This window comes from Aspergillus nidulans, chromosome V (genome assembly GCF_000011425.1).
Source record: "Aspergillus nidulans FGSC A4 chromosome V".
In the NCBI taxonomy this organism is placed as follows: Eukaryota; Fungi; Ascomycota; class Eurotiomycetes; order Eurotiales; family Aspergillaceae; genus Aspergillus; species Aspergillus nidulans.
The window spans coordinates 1,819,591-1,834,500 of record NC_066261.1 but is presented as its reverse complement, the minus strand read 5'-3'; the positions used below and the strand labels follow the sequence as shown (position 1 = coordinate 1,834,500).

At 50.3% G+C, this 14,910-nt stretch overlaps 5 protein-coding genes across 5 annotated transcripts, besides 1 other annotated feature; 2 read left to right on the top strand and 3 right to left on the bottom strand.

Moving 5' to 3' along the window:
- Positions 1-14,910: part of a sequence feature (contig 1.98 826..565485(-1)) that runs on past both edges of the window.
- Positions 1,058-2,774, bottom strand: ANIA_05650 (allantoate permease family MFS transporter). The gene is made up of 2 exons (XM_050612278.1): positions 1,516-2,774; positions 1,058-1,434 (listed from the first exon to the last, which is right to left on the bottom strand). Exons 1-2 carry the CDS (start codon positions 2,761-2,763, stop codon positions 1,213-1,215), a joined length of 1,470 nt encoding a protein of 489 aa, XP_050468219.1. The 5' UTR covers positions 2,764-2,774; the 3' UTR covers positions 1,058-1,212.
- Positions 3,303-5,508, bottom strand: ANIA_05651 (Zn(II)2Cys6 transcription factor; the record flags this gene model as incomplete). The annotated part of the gene is made up of 4 exons (XM_658163.2): positions 3,303-4,192; positions 4,242-4,581; positions 4,628-5,270; positions 5,348-5,508. The coding sequence occupies 4 exons, from the start codon at positions 5,506-5,508 to the stop codon at positions 3,303-3,305; spliced, it is 2,034 nt and encodes a 677-aa protein (XP_663255.2).
- ANIA_05652 (uncharacterized protein) lies at positions 5,984-10,250 on the top strand (the record flags this gene model as incomplete). Its single annotated transcript, XM_658164.2, has 3 exons — positions 5,984-6,964; positions 7,013-9,133; positions 9,181-10,250. The coding sequence occupies 3 exons, from the start codon at positions 5,984-5,986 to the stop codon at positions 10,000-10,002; spliced, it is 3,924 nt and encodes a 1,307-aa protein (XP_663256.1). The 3' UTR covers positions 10,003-10,250.
- ANIA_05653 (putative short-chain dehydrogenase/reductase family protein) lies at positions 11,182-12,560 on the top strand (the record flags this gene model as incomplete). The annotated part of the gene is made up of 3 exons (XM_658165.1): positions 11,182-11,193; positions 11,306-11,335; positions 11,520-12,560. The coding sequence occupies 3 exons, from the start codon at positions 11,182-11,184 to the stop codon at positions 12,558-12,560; spliced, it is 1,083 nt and encodes a 360-aa protein (XP_663257.1).
- On the bottom strand, positions 12,664-13,091 carry ANIA_05654 (uncharacterized protein; the record flags this gene model as incomplete). Its single annotated transcript, XM_658166.1, has 2 exons — positions 12,664-12,719; positions 12,776-13,091. 2 exons carry the CDS (start codon positions 13,089-13,091, stop codon positions 12,664-12,666), a joined length of 372 nt encoding a protein of 123 aa, XP_663258.1.

Sequence of the window (14,910 nt, the reverse complement as noted above, 5' to 3'; positions counted from 1 at the left end):
TCATGTGGATTCCACTCTATATTTTTCTTCAAGCTCAAAATCATGGCATTACGTATTAATCTGCATAGTAGAAGGGCAACTCTAACGCCCAATAGAACATATTGACTGTCATTAACATCCTAGCCCTTTCCCCCAACTTGGCGTTCTTCGACGGAGCCACTGGTACTAAGTGAGTTATCTAAATATATATTTATGTATACATTTAGTCCTCACTTGAAGGGGTAGGTAGACCTAGACCATGCATCTCTCTACTATGGCAACAGATTCAGTTAACCAATCTTTTCAGCAGTACTAACATACTATACAAACGCATTCAACCCCTTCTCATTCCATTTAGTCCGTTCTCCCAGTCCAAGGTAATACTCTATCACCTCCAAACGAGAGCAGTCAACACTTCTTACTCCCCTCCGTCACCGAATCCTGACACCCACTCGCACAAAGTTTCGGGTGCCCAATGGCACCTGGGTTCGTACAATGATAGAGAATACTGTTTACGTCCGTGCTCTCGAACTCTGTGCCTACGAGGGCTGCCTTCAGGTCTGCTTCGGTAAAGCCTAGGTGCACGAAACATTATTAGTATATTTGCTTAAGTGGGACAATAGTGAGGGAATGGTCAGAAGCAGGATAGCGCACCTTTTGACTTGATGAGCTCGTCAGCGCAGTAGTCGAAGCTCGGCGTGCAGGTTTTTGCGGCGATGGTTGTGCCTGCTAGAAGGGTCAGGGTGTAGAGGAGGGTTGATTGTTTCATATTCGGGCTCGAGAGTCTGGGGGTTGTTAACCAGAAATACAGAAATTGTTGGTATTGAAGAGAGACCAGAAAAGGCTGAGTCCTTATGCCATGAAGAGTCGTTTATAGGAGCCTCACATTCTTTCTAGGCTTCCGGGTTGACTGGAATGTCGGAAATCCGGAGATTAGAGCTAGTAAAGAGGAATGCGGGATACGTCGAAGCGGTATTCGACCTTCCGAATAGTCTAGACGTCATTTGAACGTCTTATATGTTATATATTCGAATATATTTCTAGATATTTTCCGCCAAGCGGGTGAGGTCGGGGAATCGGAAAAGTGAGTTAGGGCTCAAATTAAGAACAGTCCATCTACCTACCTACACGCAAAAAGATGAAAACCAACAAGAACCATACAAGAGCCATAAGCTAAACAGTAACATTCCAAAAGGCCAGTCAATTAGATAGTCCACGCTAAGACAAATTTCCTCAGTAAGTATAAATAAACCTTGGATTATGCTCGCCCAGCTCCTCCGCCTCTTCCTGCGTCATTCCTTCAACCCGCCAATCCTCCTTACCTTCCCTCTTCCTCTTATTCTGCCTCCGGAACCATGCCCAGAAGAGCAGATAGATAACAGCAGACATAGCAACGAGGCCCATGGAGACGGCATGGCCCTTAATGAAGCGGGGTCCTTCGTTTGTTTTGTAGAGCTGGATAGAATCGTTAGTTTGACAATTCTTGTTGAGAGGATAAAAAAAGAGAAGGGGGACTGTTGGACAAGTGGTACATACAAAAGGAGCAGGAATCCCCGCAGAATTTCCGATAGTAAGTTGCAAACCCGTTGCAACGGTCCGCTTCCCATATCTGGGGTTATTGCTAGGAAGCCACGCAAGAGGCAGCCCGACAATCACATACAGTCCCATGGCTGAAAGGAAGCAGCCAAAGTACTTGACACCGCCGGGCGCAGGGCTGATTAGAATGGCATACCCCGCCGCACAGGTGAGGCCAAAAAATACGGTAAATATAGCGCGTTTCTGCGTGCGATCCGAGAACCACGCAGTAACAATGTAGCTAATGGCACCAAGCGCGTAGCAAGGGATTGTAAGCGCCTGAACTTCTGCTGAGGTCCAATCGCCTAGTCCTTGGATGATGGTCGGGAGGAAAGTCGAGTATCCGTAGAGGATTGTGTCGCCACCAAACTGGCCGATTGTGAACAACCAGATTTTCCAGTCCGTCAGACCTTCGATGACGTCCTTCTTGTGCATCTGATCGGAGGATTTGGTGTGGCCAATCTGTCGGCGCATGCGGGCGTCGATGAGCTCGCGCTCGGCCATGGTCAGGTAGTGCGCGGTGTCAGGAGAATCAGCTAGCCACCACCAGATAGAAATGCCCAGAACAAAGGTAGGAATCCCTTCGAGGATGATGATCCAGCGCCATCCACGAAGACCTGCAACACCGTCCATATGGCCGATCCCATAAGCAAGAAGACCGCCGACGGAGCCGGCAATGGCGGCCGAAACGAACAGATAGCCGATTCGCAGAGCGTATTCTTTCTTTGTGTAGAAGCAGGTAAGGTAGATAGCTAGACCTGGAAACAGGCCACCTTCAAGAGCGCCGAGGATGATACGACAAGCGATCAAGCCGCCGTAGCTCTGGACCATTCCCGTCAGGGTTGCAACGATGCCCCAGGCGGTGGTAATGAAGGAGAGCCAGCGGGATGGTGTGAATTTCTTGATAACAAGGTTGGAGGGAAGCTCTGAGAGGATATAGGTGACAAAGAGGATAGAGACTGCGATCTGATACTGGTCGCCCTCTAGGCCTAGATCTTCTTCCAATCCGTATAAGCGGGCATTGCCAATATTAACACGGTCGAGGAAACTGAGCAGGTAGAGCAGCATGACCGGGGGCACAATCCACAAGTCGAGTTTGCGGAGAAGGGCCTTCTCCGCAGCCGGGTCGATGTAGACGTCATGGTCAATGCGCTGCTGCTCGACCTCCTTGTCTGGGACGGTGTCAGACATTGAATTCGACTCAGACATGGCGGGGCGGAGCCGTTAGTATTGAAGGGGGAGAGAAAGGAGTCGAGGAAGAGCGGACCGCGGACGTTTTATGGGCCCTCCGGCATCTCCTCTGCAAATACCCCGGATCGATAACGAGATAATGGCCGGGCATGCGGCGCTGGAGATTCTATCAGGTAACAGGATCTCATGGGGATGGTGGAGGTTTAGGGCTCCACGACCCCAAACCAGGCTGGGTTAAGACCAGCATGCAACGTGGGCCCCTTCGGTCGGGTATGACTTGCCGAAAGGGAGAAGGGGGACCGGCAATCTTATAGTTGCCGAGATATCTACTCCTCATATTACCTTGCACCAATCCAAGGGGTTTGGAGTAATGATACATTGGCATGATGGCTTCCAGTCATATCCCAGAAAGTCCTAGTGCGATAAGCGCGGTGGCAACAAAACTTTGCCGGCCCGAAGACCAGGGGCACGAGGACAACGCTGGCATTGGCAAAGTGCCGAGTGCTAAATCATAATGTCATTGATTGTCATGGTCGATGCTCTCTTGAAGATCTGGGTTAAGAGCCAAACATAAACTGCTCTTCAATCTCCGAAGCGAATTCTCTCAGCGTCCCATCCTCTGCGAACAGACTGTCCATCCATTGCACTTGATTCCTGTCCAGGAAGCTACCAATCAGGGGATTTGCTAGGACATCAACGCTGTCATAATTGAAGAGTGCTGCATTCTCTCTATGTGCATCATCTTCCAGACTCATTGGAGTATGGAGTGGCTGGTCTTGAGTGGCGGCGGCAGTCGATGCTCCCTCATATCCAGACAGCGGCAGTCCATTCGCAGGTCTGTCAAATTCCACGCTGCCGAACCGACCCGTGGCCCGCAAGGTCGATACGCGCGCCTGAATGTGGGATAGTCTCTCACAGAAATCAACTGCGGGAATATTCCCATCGTTCTTCATCGATCGGAGGACACTGAGCAAAGTCTCGAGGCAGTCCGAGTTGTGGGCTGACGGCTTCATCATGGCGGACATAATGAGGATCATCGCCGCTGAGAAAATGTGGTGAGCGTCCCAGTAGCCGAATGTTGCGATCGAGCCGTCTAGGAAGAGGCCCTCGACGATGCGGCTCGATGCCTGCGCCGCATTGATGCAGCTCTCGGCCAGGGCCAAGGTGATGGATGAGACGCTTTGTCGTGGCGTGACCTCTTCTCGTGTTTTAGAGCCTAATTGAAATTGGAGCTTGAAGAGATGGAGGAGAACGGGACGAGTGGTCTGGATAATGCATTGGTTGTAGGCGAGGTGGAGGCTTGCAACTGGACGGGGTGTGCCTCGTTCCCTTACACGCATGTCAAACGGCAGCTCATCGTGCCATGCTCGAAGTTGTTTTAAGATACTATGCACTTGGTGAATGTAGAGGCCCTTTGTGGCTTTTGGTATCCCGTAGACCTGGGTCACTGGCGAGGATTGTCAGAAACGAAGCTAAACCATACAGGCTGTACTCACAGATGTTGCCAATAATCCGGCCTAATTTAATGTTGATTACGAGGTTTCGAGGATCAAGGAACTCGGCCATCTCCTCTCTTGTCAGTCCGTCCATACTTGGCATCTCAACGTCAATGTCCTCATCCCTTACGGCGATTGGCTGGCCGAGTTTCGAGGCTGAGAAGCGATCAAAGAAGTAGAGCACCCACCACGTCCGCCGTCGACTTTCTCGCTCTACTGGTGTTAACGTGGTATGTCGTGCGGCTGATCGATGCATCCCCAGACTTAGGGCCAGCCTCATGGCTATCCCACTGTAGCAATATGCAGTTCTAATACGACCGAGGATCTGTGAGGTCCATGCCTGCCGGTTGTTAGCTGGGCCGCCACAGTCAAGTGGACTTCCCTACCAAAAGCGTCAAGACCTCCACTTGCATCAATGAAGGCTCCTCGTAATAGTCCAGATTTTCCTGCAATAGGTGCACTGCCCGTACGTAGTAGTTCGTTCCTGGAACTCTGTTGTTGTCTCCTATTCCTCTCCTGTGAGTGTATACTTCTCCCAGCGCCATGAGTGCGTAGAATTTGCACAGCCATAACATTGATGGGATCAGTTCTCTTCTATAGACTGCATCGATTTCCTTCATAAATGTGACTTCAAGGAAAAGCGGGTGGTAGTTCCCAATAAACCGTCGAGCGACATTCAGCAATAGCTTGACATGCATGCGTTCAGGTAACTCTGCACCCTGGTGCATTGGCACTCGCTCCCGCGTATTCAGGCGATGGTAGTTGGATAAGCCCGTCGTAGATGGGGTGTATGTATCGTCGAGGCATGATAGGAGTCGGTTGCTGAAAGCAGCGCACGATGCTTCTCCAATGAATCCAGGCTCCAGAGACCGTTCGTGGACTGGGTTCTCCGAGTGTCTGTCAAAGAGAGGATTAAACAAGTTACTCTCCTCTTTGGACAGCGGCGGAGATTCGTCTTGATCTTCGCTATCTGTGGTGACTCGCTCGTTTCCCAATGCCGGGCTCCGGGCAGCGAGGGCTCGCAAACGCCTGTTCTCTTCTTCGAGTTTATTGAGATAACTGGCGGCTTGTCAACCTTGATCACGCTGGTTCTTCTCTCTGCTGACCTTTCATCTACTCGAATCTTTCGCTCTTTGGCAGGGAACTGACATTCCTCAGCCCGACCGCTAGATAAACATCCGTCACACGGCCGTTTGCCGGAGCATTTGGTCTTTTGGGAATGGCATCTATGACAACTACATAACTGTATTAGAATATTATCACGCATGTGGTCCTGAAGTGCTCACGCTGCCAGAAGCCGCCTCGGCCGTGTTGGTCCCCGACTACTCATCGAGTACACCTTTAGGTAGTGGGTTCTTTCTCTGCCGTCGGTAAACTAGTGCAGTAATAGTCTGCGAGTCTTGGTCTCATGGAATAGAGTAATTGTGGGGTATGGGGTAAACGGCTAATAGCTAATAGATGAAGAGTTGCCGAAGTGTTGGAGTCGGCAGTTGTCTCGTTACCGGGAGAAATCCCCGGCATTTTGAATCTTGCCGTGCCAGCCAATCAGCAGTTTTCCCCTCGCAAACAATCCCCGCAGCTTCAACACCGCAGCCTATCTTTGATATAAACTAGACGTCGAAGGAGAGTCAAGATGTCTGCTCATTCCTCAATCTCATCTTTCGCACCTTCACTTCCTTCCTCTCCTTCGTCTCCCTCACTTCCCCTTCACCCCCTCCTCCTCCTCCATCCTCTTTCTCATCATGGCAACCCAGGGTGTCCGCATCGCCATCGACCGTGGCGGAACTTTCACAGACTGCTGGGCTGAGGTGCCTGGACGCAAGGAGCACATCGTCTTCAAGATCCTCTCAGTATGCCCCGATGAGTATGACGACGCGCCAACAGAATGTATCAGACAAGTTCTAGAGATCGCCTCAGGGACCTCAATACCCAAGGGATCATTACTAGACCTCGAACCTATCGAGTCAATACGCATGGGAACTACAGTCGCTACCAACGCTTTACTGGAGCGAAAGGGTGACCGCGTAGCCTTCCTTGTCACAAAAGGCTTCCGCGATATCCTGTTTATCGGGAACCAGACCAGACCGAACCTCTTCGATCTTACTGTCCAGCGGTTAGAGCAACTATACGAAACGGTCATCGAAGTCGATGAGCGCATCACCATTGAGGGAGCCAGCGAAGCTCCCCAGCCGGAAGAACCCATCGACGTCTCATCAGATCCAGATTTGGTTGTGGGTCAGACTGGGGAGATTGTGAGAATTATGAAGAAGCCCGACCTTGACGCTGTTAGGGAAGATCTTGAGAAGCTCAAGGCTCAGGGGCTCAAGAATATCGCCATTGGATTCATGCACTCCTACACCTATCCGGAGCATGAGCTTCAGGTTCAGAGGCTTGCTGAAGATATGGGGTTCAAGGTTTCCGCTTCGTCTGTTCTGCAATCCATGGCCAAATTTGTCCCTCGAAGTCAATCAGCCGTTGCAGATGCTTACCTTACCCCTATGACATTTGCCTACCTCGATGGGTTCCGCAAGAATTTCAAAGGACAGCTGGAAGATGAGAGTGCCAACAAGCTTTTGATCTGCCAGTCGGATGGTGGCTTGACAAGCTGGTCTAAATTTACGGGCCTGAGGGGTGTGCTAAGTGGACCTGCTGGTGGTGTAGTTGGCCTATCAAGGACATGTTACGATGAAGCCGATGGCACGCCCGTGCTAGGATTTGACATGGTAAGTCTATTGGTCTGCTTTACGGATCCATACTAATTTTTCACACAGGGAGGCACATCTACCGACGTTGCCAGATACTCTGGTGCTTTGGAACATATCTTTGAGAGCACTCTGGCCGAAGTCACTATCCAGACTCCTCAGCTGGATATCAACACTGTTGCTGCTGGTGGTGGCTCGATCTTGGCGTGGGAGAATGGCCTCCTCAAAGTAGGACCCAGCAGCGCCGGAGCTAACCCAGGACCTGCATGCTATGGCCGTGGCGGTCCTCTGACTGTCACTGACGCCAACTTCCTCCTCGGTCGGATCATTCCTGAGACCTTTCCTCGCAAGTTAGATTACGATACTGTCAAGGAGAAATTCAGCGCTCTTGCGGAGACTGTTAACAAGGAGAAGGACGGCGGCGAACCATTTACTCCAGAAACATTGGCCCTTGGCTTCCTGGCCATTGCGAATGCCACTATGACTCGACCGATCCGAACTCTCAGCGAAGGCCGCGGCTATGGAGCGGCCAGCCATAACCTGGGGTGCTTTGGCGGTGCTGGAGGTCAGCATGCCGTCTTCATTGCCCGTGACCTGGGCATCAAGCGGGCCATCATCCCCTGTTACTCAAGTATTTTGTCCGCCTACGGAATGGCTTTGGCTGATGTGGTTGTTGAGAACCAAGAGCCCGCTGCTTTAACATTCTCTGAAGCAGCCGTGCCGGAGATCAGGGCTCGCTTTGAGTCGCTGTCATCCCGAGGAGCTAAAGGACTCAAGGCTCAGGGCTTTGATGCTTCAGTAACTGAGCACGAATACTTCCTCAACATGAGATACCAAGGAAGCGATACATCCCTTATGATCGCATTGACTGGGGATGTGGCAGACGCTGGCAACGCTTTCACTGCCAGACACACTCAGGAGTTCGGTTTCTCGCAGACACGTGATATCTTAGTTGATGACGTTCGTGTCAGAAGTGTGGGAAAGTCCCGTGTACTGAACATTTCCAGCCCGTTCGAGGAACTCAAGAAGTACAGCTCTGACGGCTTGACTCCGTGCCCTACTCCTGTTTTCTCGCGGCAGATCTTCTTCGAAAAGTACGGCTGGACACAGACCCCTGTGTATGAGCTTAAGTCATTGAGCGCTGGTGTACACATCACAGGCCCGGCCATGGTCATCGACAAGACTCAGACTATCGTCGTCGATCACCTGAGTAAGGCCATCATCCTTCCTGAACACGTCATCCTCGAAGTTGAACGCGCAGAACAGCAAACTGTTGACACACAGACTGTCGACCCTGTGCAGCTCAGTGTCTTTGGTCATCGCTTCATGACGGTGGCCGAGCAAATGGGACACACAATGGAGAAGACCTCCATTTCGGTCAACATCAAGGAACGCCTTGACTACTCGTGCGCCATTTTCTCGGCTGACGGAGGTCTCGTCGCAAACGCGCCTCATATTCCTAGCCATCTTGGCTCCATGAGCACTGCAATCGCATACCAGGCTCAGAAATACAAGGCTGACTTGAAGCCAGGCGATGTCCTCATCAGCAACCATCCCCGGGCTGGAGGCACCCATCTGCCTGATATCACCACTATCACCCCAGTTTTCGACGACGAAGACAAAGAGATCATCTTCTTTGTCGCAAACCGCGGTCATCATGCAGACATTGGTGGTATCGTACCGGGCTCCATGCCTCCTAACAGTACCGAGCTTTGGCAGGAGGGTGCAGCCATCGAGTCTTTCAAGATGATCAAAGAGGGTGTCTTCGACGAGGCTGGTCTTATCAAGCATCTCTACGAGGAACCAGCGTCATTCCCCGGCTGCAGTGGTACCCGAACTTTGGCTGAAAACATTGCCGACTTGAAGGCCGCCGTTGCGTCCAACCAAAAAGGTATCGAGCTGATCCGGGCTCTGGTCAAAGAGTTCACCTGGCCAGTGGTGCAGCTGTACATGTACGCAATTCAAGAAAACGCTGCGCAGGCCGTGCGTGATCTCCTGAAGCAATTCGCCGCCAAGTACGAAGGTGGTGTTCTTGAGGCTACCGAGTATAATGACGACGGAATCCCGTTCAAGCTCAAGGTGACCATTGATAAGGACACTGGTGATGCCGTCTTTGACTTTACCGGCACCGGACCTGAGCACTCTGGCAACCTGAACGCCCCTCCAACCTGCTCATACTCCGTCATTATGGTAAGCACCCCACTCCTTTTGACTTGCCTTACTAACACAATGTTCAGTACTGTCTTCGCTGCATGATCTCGACCGACATTCCGCTTAACCAAGGCTGCCTCAAACCCATTAAAGTCGTCTGCCCCGACAACACCATCCTCTCCCCCTCCCCCACTGCCGCAACAGTTGGCTGCACAACCGAAACCTCCCAGAAAGTTGCGGACCTCGTCCTGCGCGCTTTCAACGCCGCCGCCGCGTCTCAGGGCACAATGAACAATCTCTCCTTCGGCTGCGGAGGCACTGATCCTGTCACCGGCGAAGTTAAGAAGGGCTTCGGGTACTACGAGACCATCTGCGGTGGTGCGGGTGCCGGACTAGGCTGGCAAGGTGCTTCTTGCACGCAAGTTCACATGACAAACACTCGCATTACAGATCCAGAGATCTTCGAAAAGCGATACCCTGTCATCCTGCACCAGTTCTCAATTCGACATGGAAGCGGCGGTAACGGCCGCTGGCGCGGTGGAGATGGCTGTATCCGTGAGATTGAGTTCAGGATGCCTTTGCAGGTCTCAGTGCTTTCTGATCGACGTGTCACGGCACCGTATGGGCTCGAGGGTGGCAGTGATGGTGAACGGGGTCAGAATATCTGGGTCCGCAAGGATCCTGTTACGGGCGCCACACGGATGGTCTCGCTGGGACCTAGGAAGACTTCCATGTTTGGAGCTGGGGATCGGATCATCATTCTAACGCCGGGCGGTGGTGGATACGGCGCTCCAGTTAAGGATGGTGAGGGGGTAAAGGAGACAGTCTTCGTAAAGCCGCAAGACTCGAGGTCGTTCTTGACAAATGGGTCGTTGGGCGTGAGGCATAGCATTGCTACCGGGAATTAGAGCTGCAGCTGGAGTTGTTGGTTGGTTTGGCTTTGGTTAAGATCTAGTATGACTTTCTTTTGTTAGATTTACGGTTTCTATTTTGTGGTACTGCGCTAGGGACAATACGATACCATGCTTCCTAAGAGAAATTGGGTAGATTTTCCAGTCACATGTTCGCAATTCCATGTTTTACTGTCATCCTTTCTTTGTGGATTTCAGGCTAAGGTTGAGCACGCATTTTACAAGCATAAAGACGAACCCTGGTTTAGTCCGCGCAGTGTACGTCGTTAGCCTGTCCATCAACGGTCTCGAATCAGCACCAGTCAAGTGGACGGAGACCTGGGCATTGGAAATCTACGCGCTAACTCCCCCCTCCTTTATACCAATTCACAATCCTTTGACGCTGTTACCTACTATCGCTCTATGAAAAATGTGGCAGTGGCTACGAGAATGAACGCAGCCTGGCAGATGACTGGCAATCCTCAACTGGATAAGGAGAGTATAGAAATAATATATGGTTTTTTTCCTGGCCTGACCGGTGAACTGTGAGGATTGCATGTTGCTAGGGAAATTACTACTTGACGCTACCTTCATCAAATCCTGCCGGACCGTCCGCGTCCTTGTATACGCATATGGTGGAGATTTCATCATATCCTAGCGTAACGACTGTCTCATCCTATGCCACTTCCTCTGTCAAGTTCCAATAGCATCGGTCAACAATGATTCCATCACCCTTGCCCTAACTCGCCCGTCCGTACACCCATGGTAATGTTACTACAAAATATATCCGCACCCCACCACCCCACATCCACGCCCCATGCCACCAGGCAAAAAAGAGTACTACTCTCAAGTAGAGAAAAAATGGTCCCAGAGGGGGTCGAACCCTCGACTTTGGCGTCACAAACGGTCAGGCGACTGTTTATTAGCACCACACTCTAACCAACTGAGTTATGGAACCCTTTTTGTTGTGATTCCGGTTATCTCTTTGTAATATATAGACAAATATTGCCTTCCAGCAACTTCGGCCTACAAGAGACAAATATTGATACGGTTAGCAGAAGTAGCCAACGTGTATGCATCAATCTTCAGCACTTTAGCTTTTAAAGGTATCCTAGCAGTCCGTGGTTGACGGTGTAATTGTGCATATTATGATGTTGTTGTCCCGCTGTCAGCAGTCAAGTTCGTGCGTCAATCTAAATGTGCATATATGTATGTTATAAATATTTCTCCGTGTGACGCTCGCTTGTAAGCTCCCCTTGGGCTCCCCTTGGGCGAGAGATTGGACTGAGATGGACTGAGATTCTCTTACACCAGCACCCAGAAGCAGCCAGAAGACACAGCTGCCAATAATGTAAGTATCCACAGCCTCAGCCTAACGTCGACACTAAGGAACAAATGCAAGGGCTAGAGCTGGTGCAACGCAAGCCATGCAGCCTAGCCGCTGACCCCAGGCTAAGGAATACTGAACCTCACTGCCGACACCTATATAACTCCCTTCGTCCATATCGTGATCAAACATTAAACCCATCATTCAGAAAAGAAGGAGAAACAGAATGGGTCTCCCGACCTTCCTCTACAACCAACTCCTCATCACCCCAGCAATCCCAACCAACCCGTTCACCGGCCAAACCGCCATAATCACTGGGTCCAACACCGGGCTTGGTCTAGAAACAGCTCGGCACATTGCGCGACTCGGTGCTGATAAGGTGATTCTCGCTGTGCGGAATACCGCTGCCGGTGAGAATGCCGCCAAAGATATCGAGGAATCCACGATCTGTAAACCGGGAACCTGCGAGGTATGGCCGCTTGACCTGGCGAGCAGGCACTCGGTACTGGCATTTGCGGAGAAGGCGAAGAAGGAATTAGGGAGGATCGATGTCCTGGTTTTAAATGCGGCTGTTGCTACAAAGATATTTCAACTGGCTGATGGGGGATATGAGCATTCTATTACCGTGAACACGATAAATCACTTCCTACTCGCCATTGCCCTACTCCCAAAACTGCAAGAAACAGGGACCAATTTCACAAATCGATTGGCTCCACCGCATCTCACGGTTTTGACGAGCCAGGTCCACGCCTGGCCGGAATTTCCACAATCCACAGACCCTCGGGGCATATTTGTTGCGCTGAGCGACAAAGCTACGGCGAAAATGGATGAGCGGTATCCGGTTACAAAGTTGCTGAATGTATACTTGACGAGGGAACTTGTCGAGCAACTCTACAGCGACAGTGACGGAAAAGACGGCGAGCCATCTGTGGTAATCAACATGCTTGACACGGGCTTCTGTCACTCGCAGCTCTCGCGCGAGAATCAGGGCGTCGACGCACTTGTATTCAACCTCTTCAAGAGATTATTTGCGCGCAAAGAAGAGGTCGGAGCGCGCACGACGGTTACTGCTGCGAGTGCCGGGGTTGAGTCGCACGGGAAGTATATGGTTAACGGAATCGTCGCGGACGAGGCGCTATCGGAGCGGATCTATAACGAAGAGGGGAGAATGATCCAGAAAAGGCTCTGGAAGGAATTGACGGATATTATAAAGGGCTTCAAGCCCCAAATTATGGAGGAGTTCAAGTAATAGATTCACTGCATGGACTTTTTTTTTTTTTTTTTCACCAAACATGATCTAGAAGGGCTATTGCTCATAGTCGGTAACCCTTATTGTCCCGGTTAGAGGATTCTCATACTCCCGATGAACATGTCTCGTCCCATCTTGACGCTTCGTCATATCGCGCGTCTGGAAGACTCCATCTTCTGTCATTCGTTCCCGATGATGCCTATATTCGCCAGCACTAGTCGTGTAATCTAGCATCTGGTCGTATGCGCCGCTCTCGGGGTCATATATCGTGCTCCCTTCGCCGTTCTCGAAAGAGGTGGTTTCTACTCGAAGATCGGGGCTTTCGTCCCCATGAACATCGTCATCCACCTCGTTGGCATCGTCGAAGGTGTAGACGTCCGGGTCGTTATCTCCCGCTTCTGGGGGATGGGCGCCGGATGCTGCACTGTCATCTACAGCAGGATTAGGTTGGAAATGGCCTGTCCAGCTGGGATGCGTGCTGCCGAGGTGCGCGAAGGAATAGTAATTGGAGGCGTCTTCTTGATTGGACATCGTGGTGAGTTTTGAAGCCAAACCCTGTTCTTGTATCTTATTGCACAAGGATACAGGCAAAGGAGAATAAAGAGACGGTGTCACAACGTTCTAGCTATAGGCTAAAATTTATTTTTGGGTCACAATCTGAGCTTATAAATGTCTCAGGCGGTATGATGGAACAGTTATGTGCAAGTGAGCTCAGCAGGCTTGATGTCATGATTCGGACAGGACTCTACTCTTCTTATGACCTTCTCTTCTGCAAGAACCCAACATACAAAAAACATGTTTACTGAAAATATGCTCGCCCAAAATAATCTTCTGCATCTGTCCGATTATCTTACTAAATAGCCCTGACGGACCAGTTTTTAAACAAAACTAAGCTATTATAAATTAAGAAATCACTTCGAGAGTTCAGGTTTGGGATACGGAATCCAAATAAAACCGACCGAGCCAAAAAAACGTAAAAAAGATGGTCCCAGAGGGGGTCGAACCCTCGACTTTGGCGTGACAAATGATTAGGAAACCATTTATTAGCACCACACTCTAACCAACTGAGTTATGGAACCGCTGGTTGTTGATGGCACAGTTTTGTTAGTAAATATAAGCATTACCCTATTGTCTTCAGGAGAGTGCATAATGGGCCTTGGCCTGCATACGGGATTGCTGTGCTAGCCCTACTCTGGCGCTAAGACTTATTATCTATGGAGGACCCCTTGAAGCAAAACATAGCGGCTAGCAGGAGTCTCACTCGTTAGTACAACCTTGAGCGGTGTATATCTCTCATAATGCAAACCGAACGGTGTCTTTGTCTGCCAGATCTGTCACAGGCTATGGCCTGGATCTTGGTTGTCGGCCATGCCCTCAACCTGGTTCAAAACAAGGTTTCTGCAATATCAGCGTACAGCTTCGGAATTGCGGCCTCGAAGCTTAGGAAAGGAGATCCGTCCTCATAACTTCGGAAAAGGGATCCGTCGGCATACAGGTCCGGAAAGTCAGAAAGGTTGATAAAGGGAGGAGGAAGATATCTGCGCTTCTATCTTTTGTTTCTTTCTCTAAGCTTGTGATACTCGTTTATACAGGACAGCCAGTTGAAAATAATACTGCCTACGCCCGTTACAAGATCTGTCTGCGAATTCCCAGTCTCTGCGCATCTTAGAATGTCCGCTTCAGGCTTGACGGTCTAATAGATCCATTTCTGACTTTTTGATAATCCCATAGAAAGCTCTAAAGGTCTAGTCATTTATCAGTATTTCGATCAGCACCAGAAGCTCACCACAACCGCCAGGTAGCAGCAGGGAATTTCAGGCTTCGACCCCTGACCAGGCAACCTTTCATATCCTATCGCAGTTCTGGTTCTAAGCTCTTCCGGTTTCTTATCCCCTTACTAAGCGAGTTCTGGATGCTATTGACAACTTTCGCGACCACACACGCTTCCTAAACCTGGTACTTTTGGCTGCATTTTCTCCAATGCATTATAATGGCAATATTTGAGCCCAAAACCCAACAAATGGTTCCATGGCGCAATTGGTTAGCGCGTGGTGCTAATACTAAGTATACGCCAAGGTTGAGGGTTCGATCCCCTCTGGGACCAATTTGATCATTTCTTTTTTTTTTTAATCATGAAGCATCTCCATTAGGAGCTTCCCTCCCAATGGGCAACATTGAGAGCGATTAATATGTTTTTTTTCAGAACGCCAAGCTCTTAGTGCCATCCTTTTTGTTCAATTGTCAGACTGAGACGATGTCTCTGACTCATCGCTAACCATTCTGGATCATATGGTAAGACAGCGACTTCATGATAATGCCAATGCGATAGGCAGCAGCGACGCTGCATGTG

Excerpts from the sequence above, each read along its gene's own strand:
- ANIA_05650 (XM_050612278.1), bottom strand. The coding sequence starts at position 2,763 with ATGTCTGAGTCGAATTCAATGTCTGACACCGTCCCAGACAAGGAGGTC. Across the intron at positions 1,435-1,515 it reads CGGGGATTCCTGCTCCTTTT|CTCTACAAAACAAACGAAGG; the intron begins GTATGTACCACT and ends GATTCTATCCAG.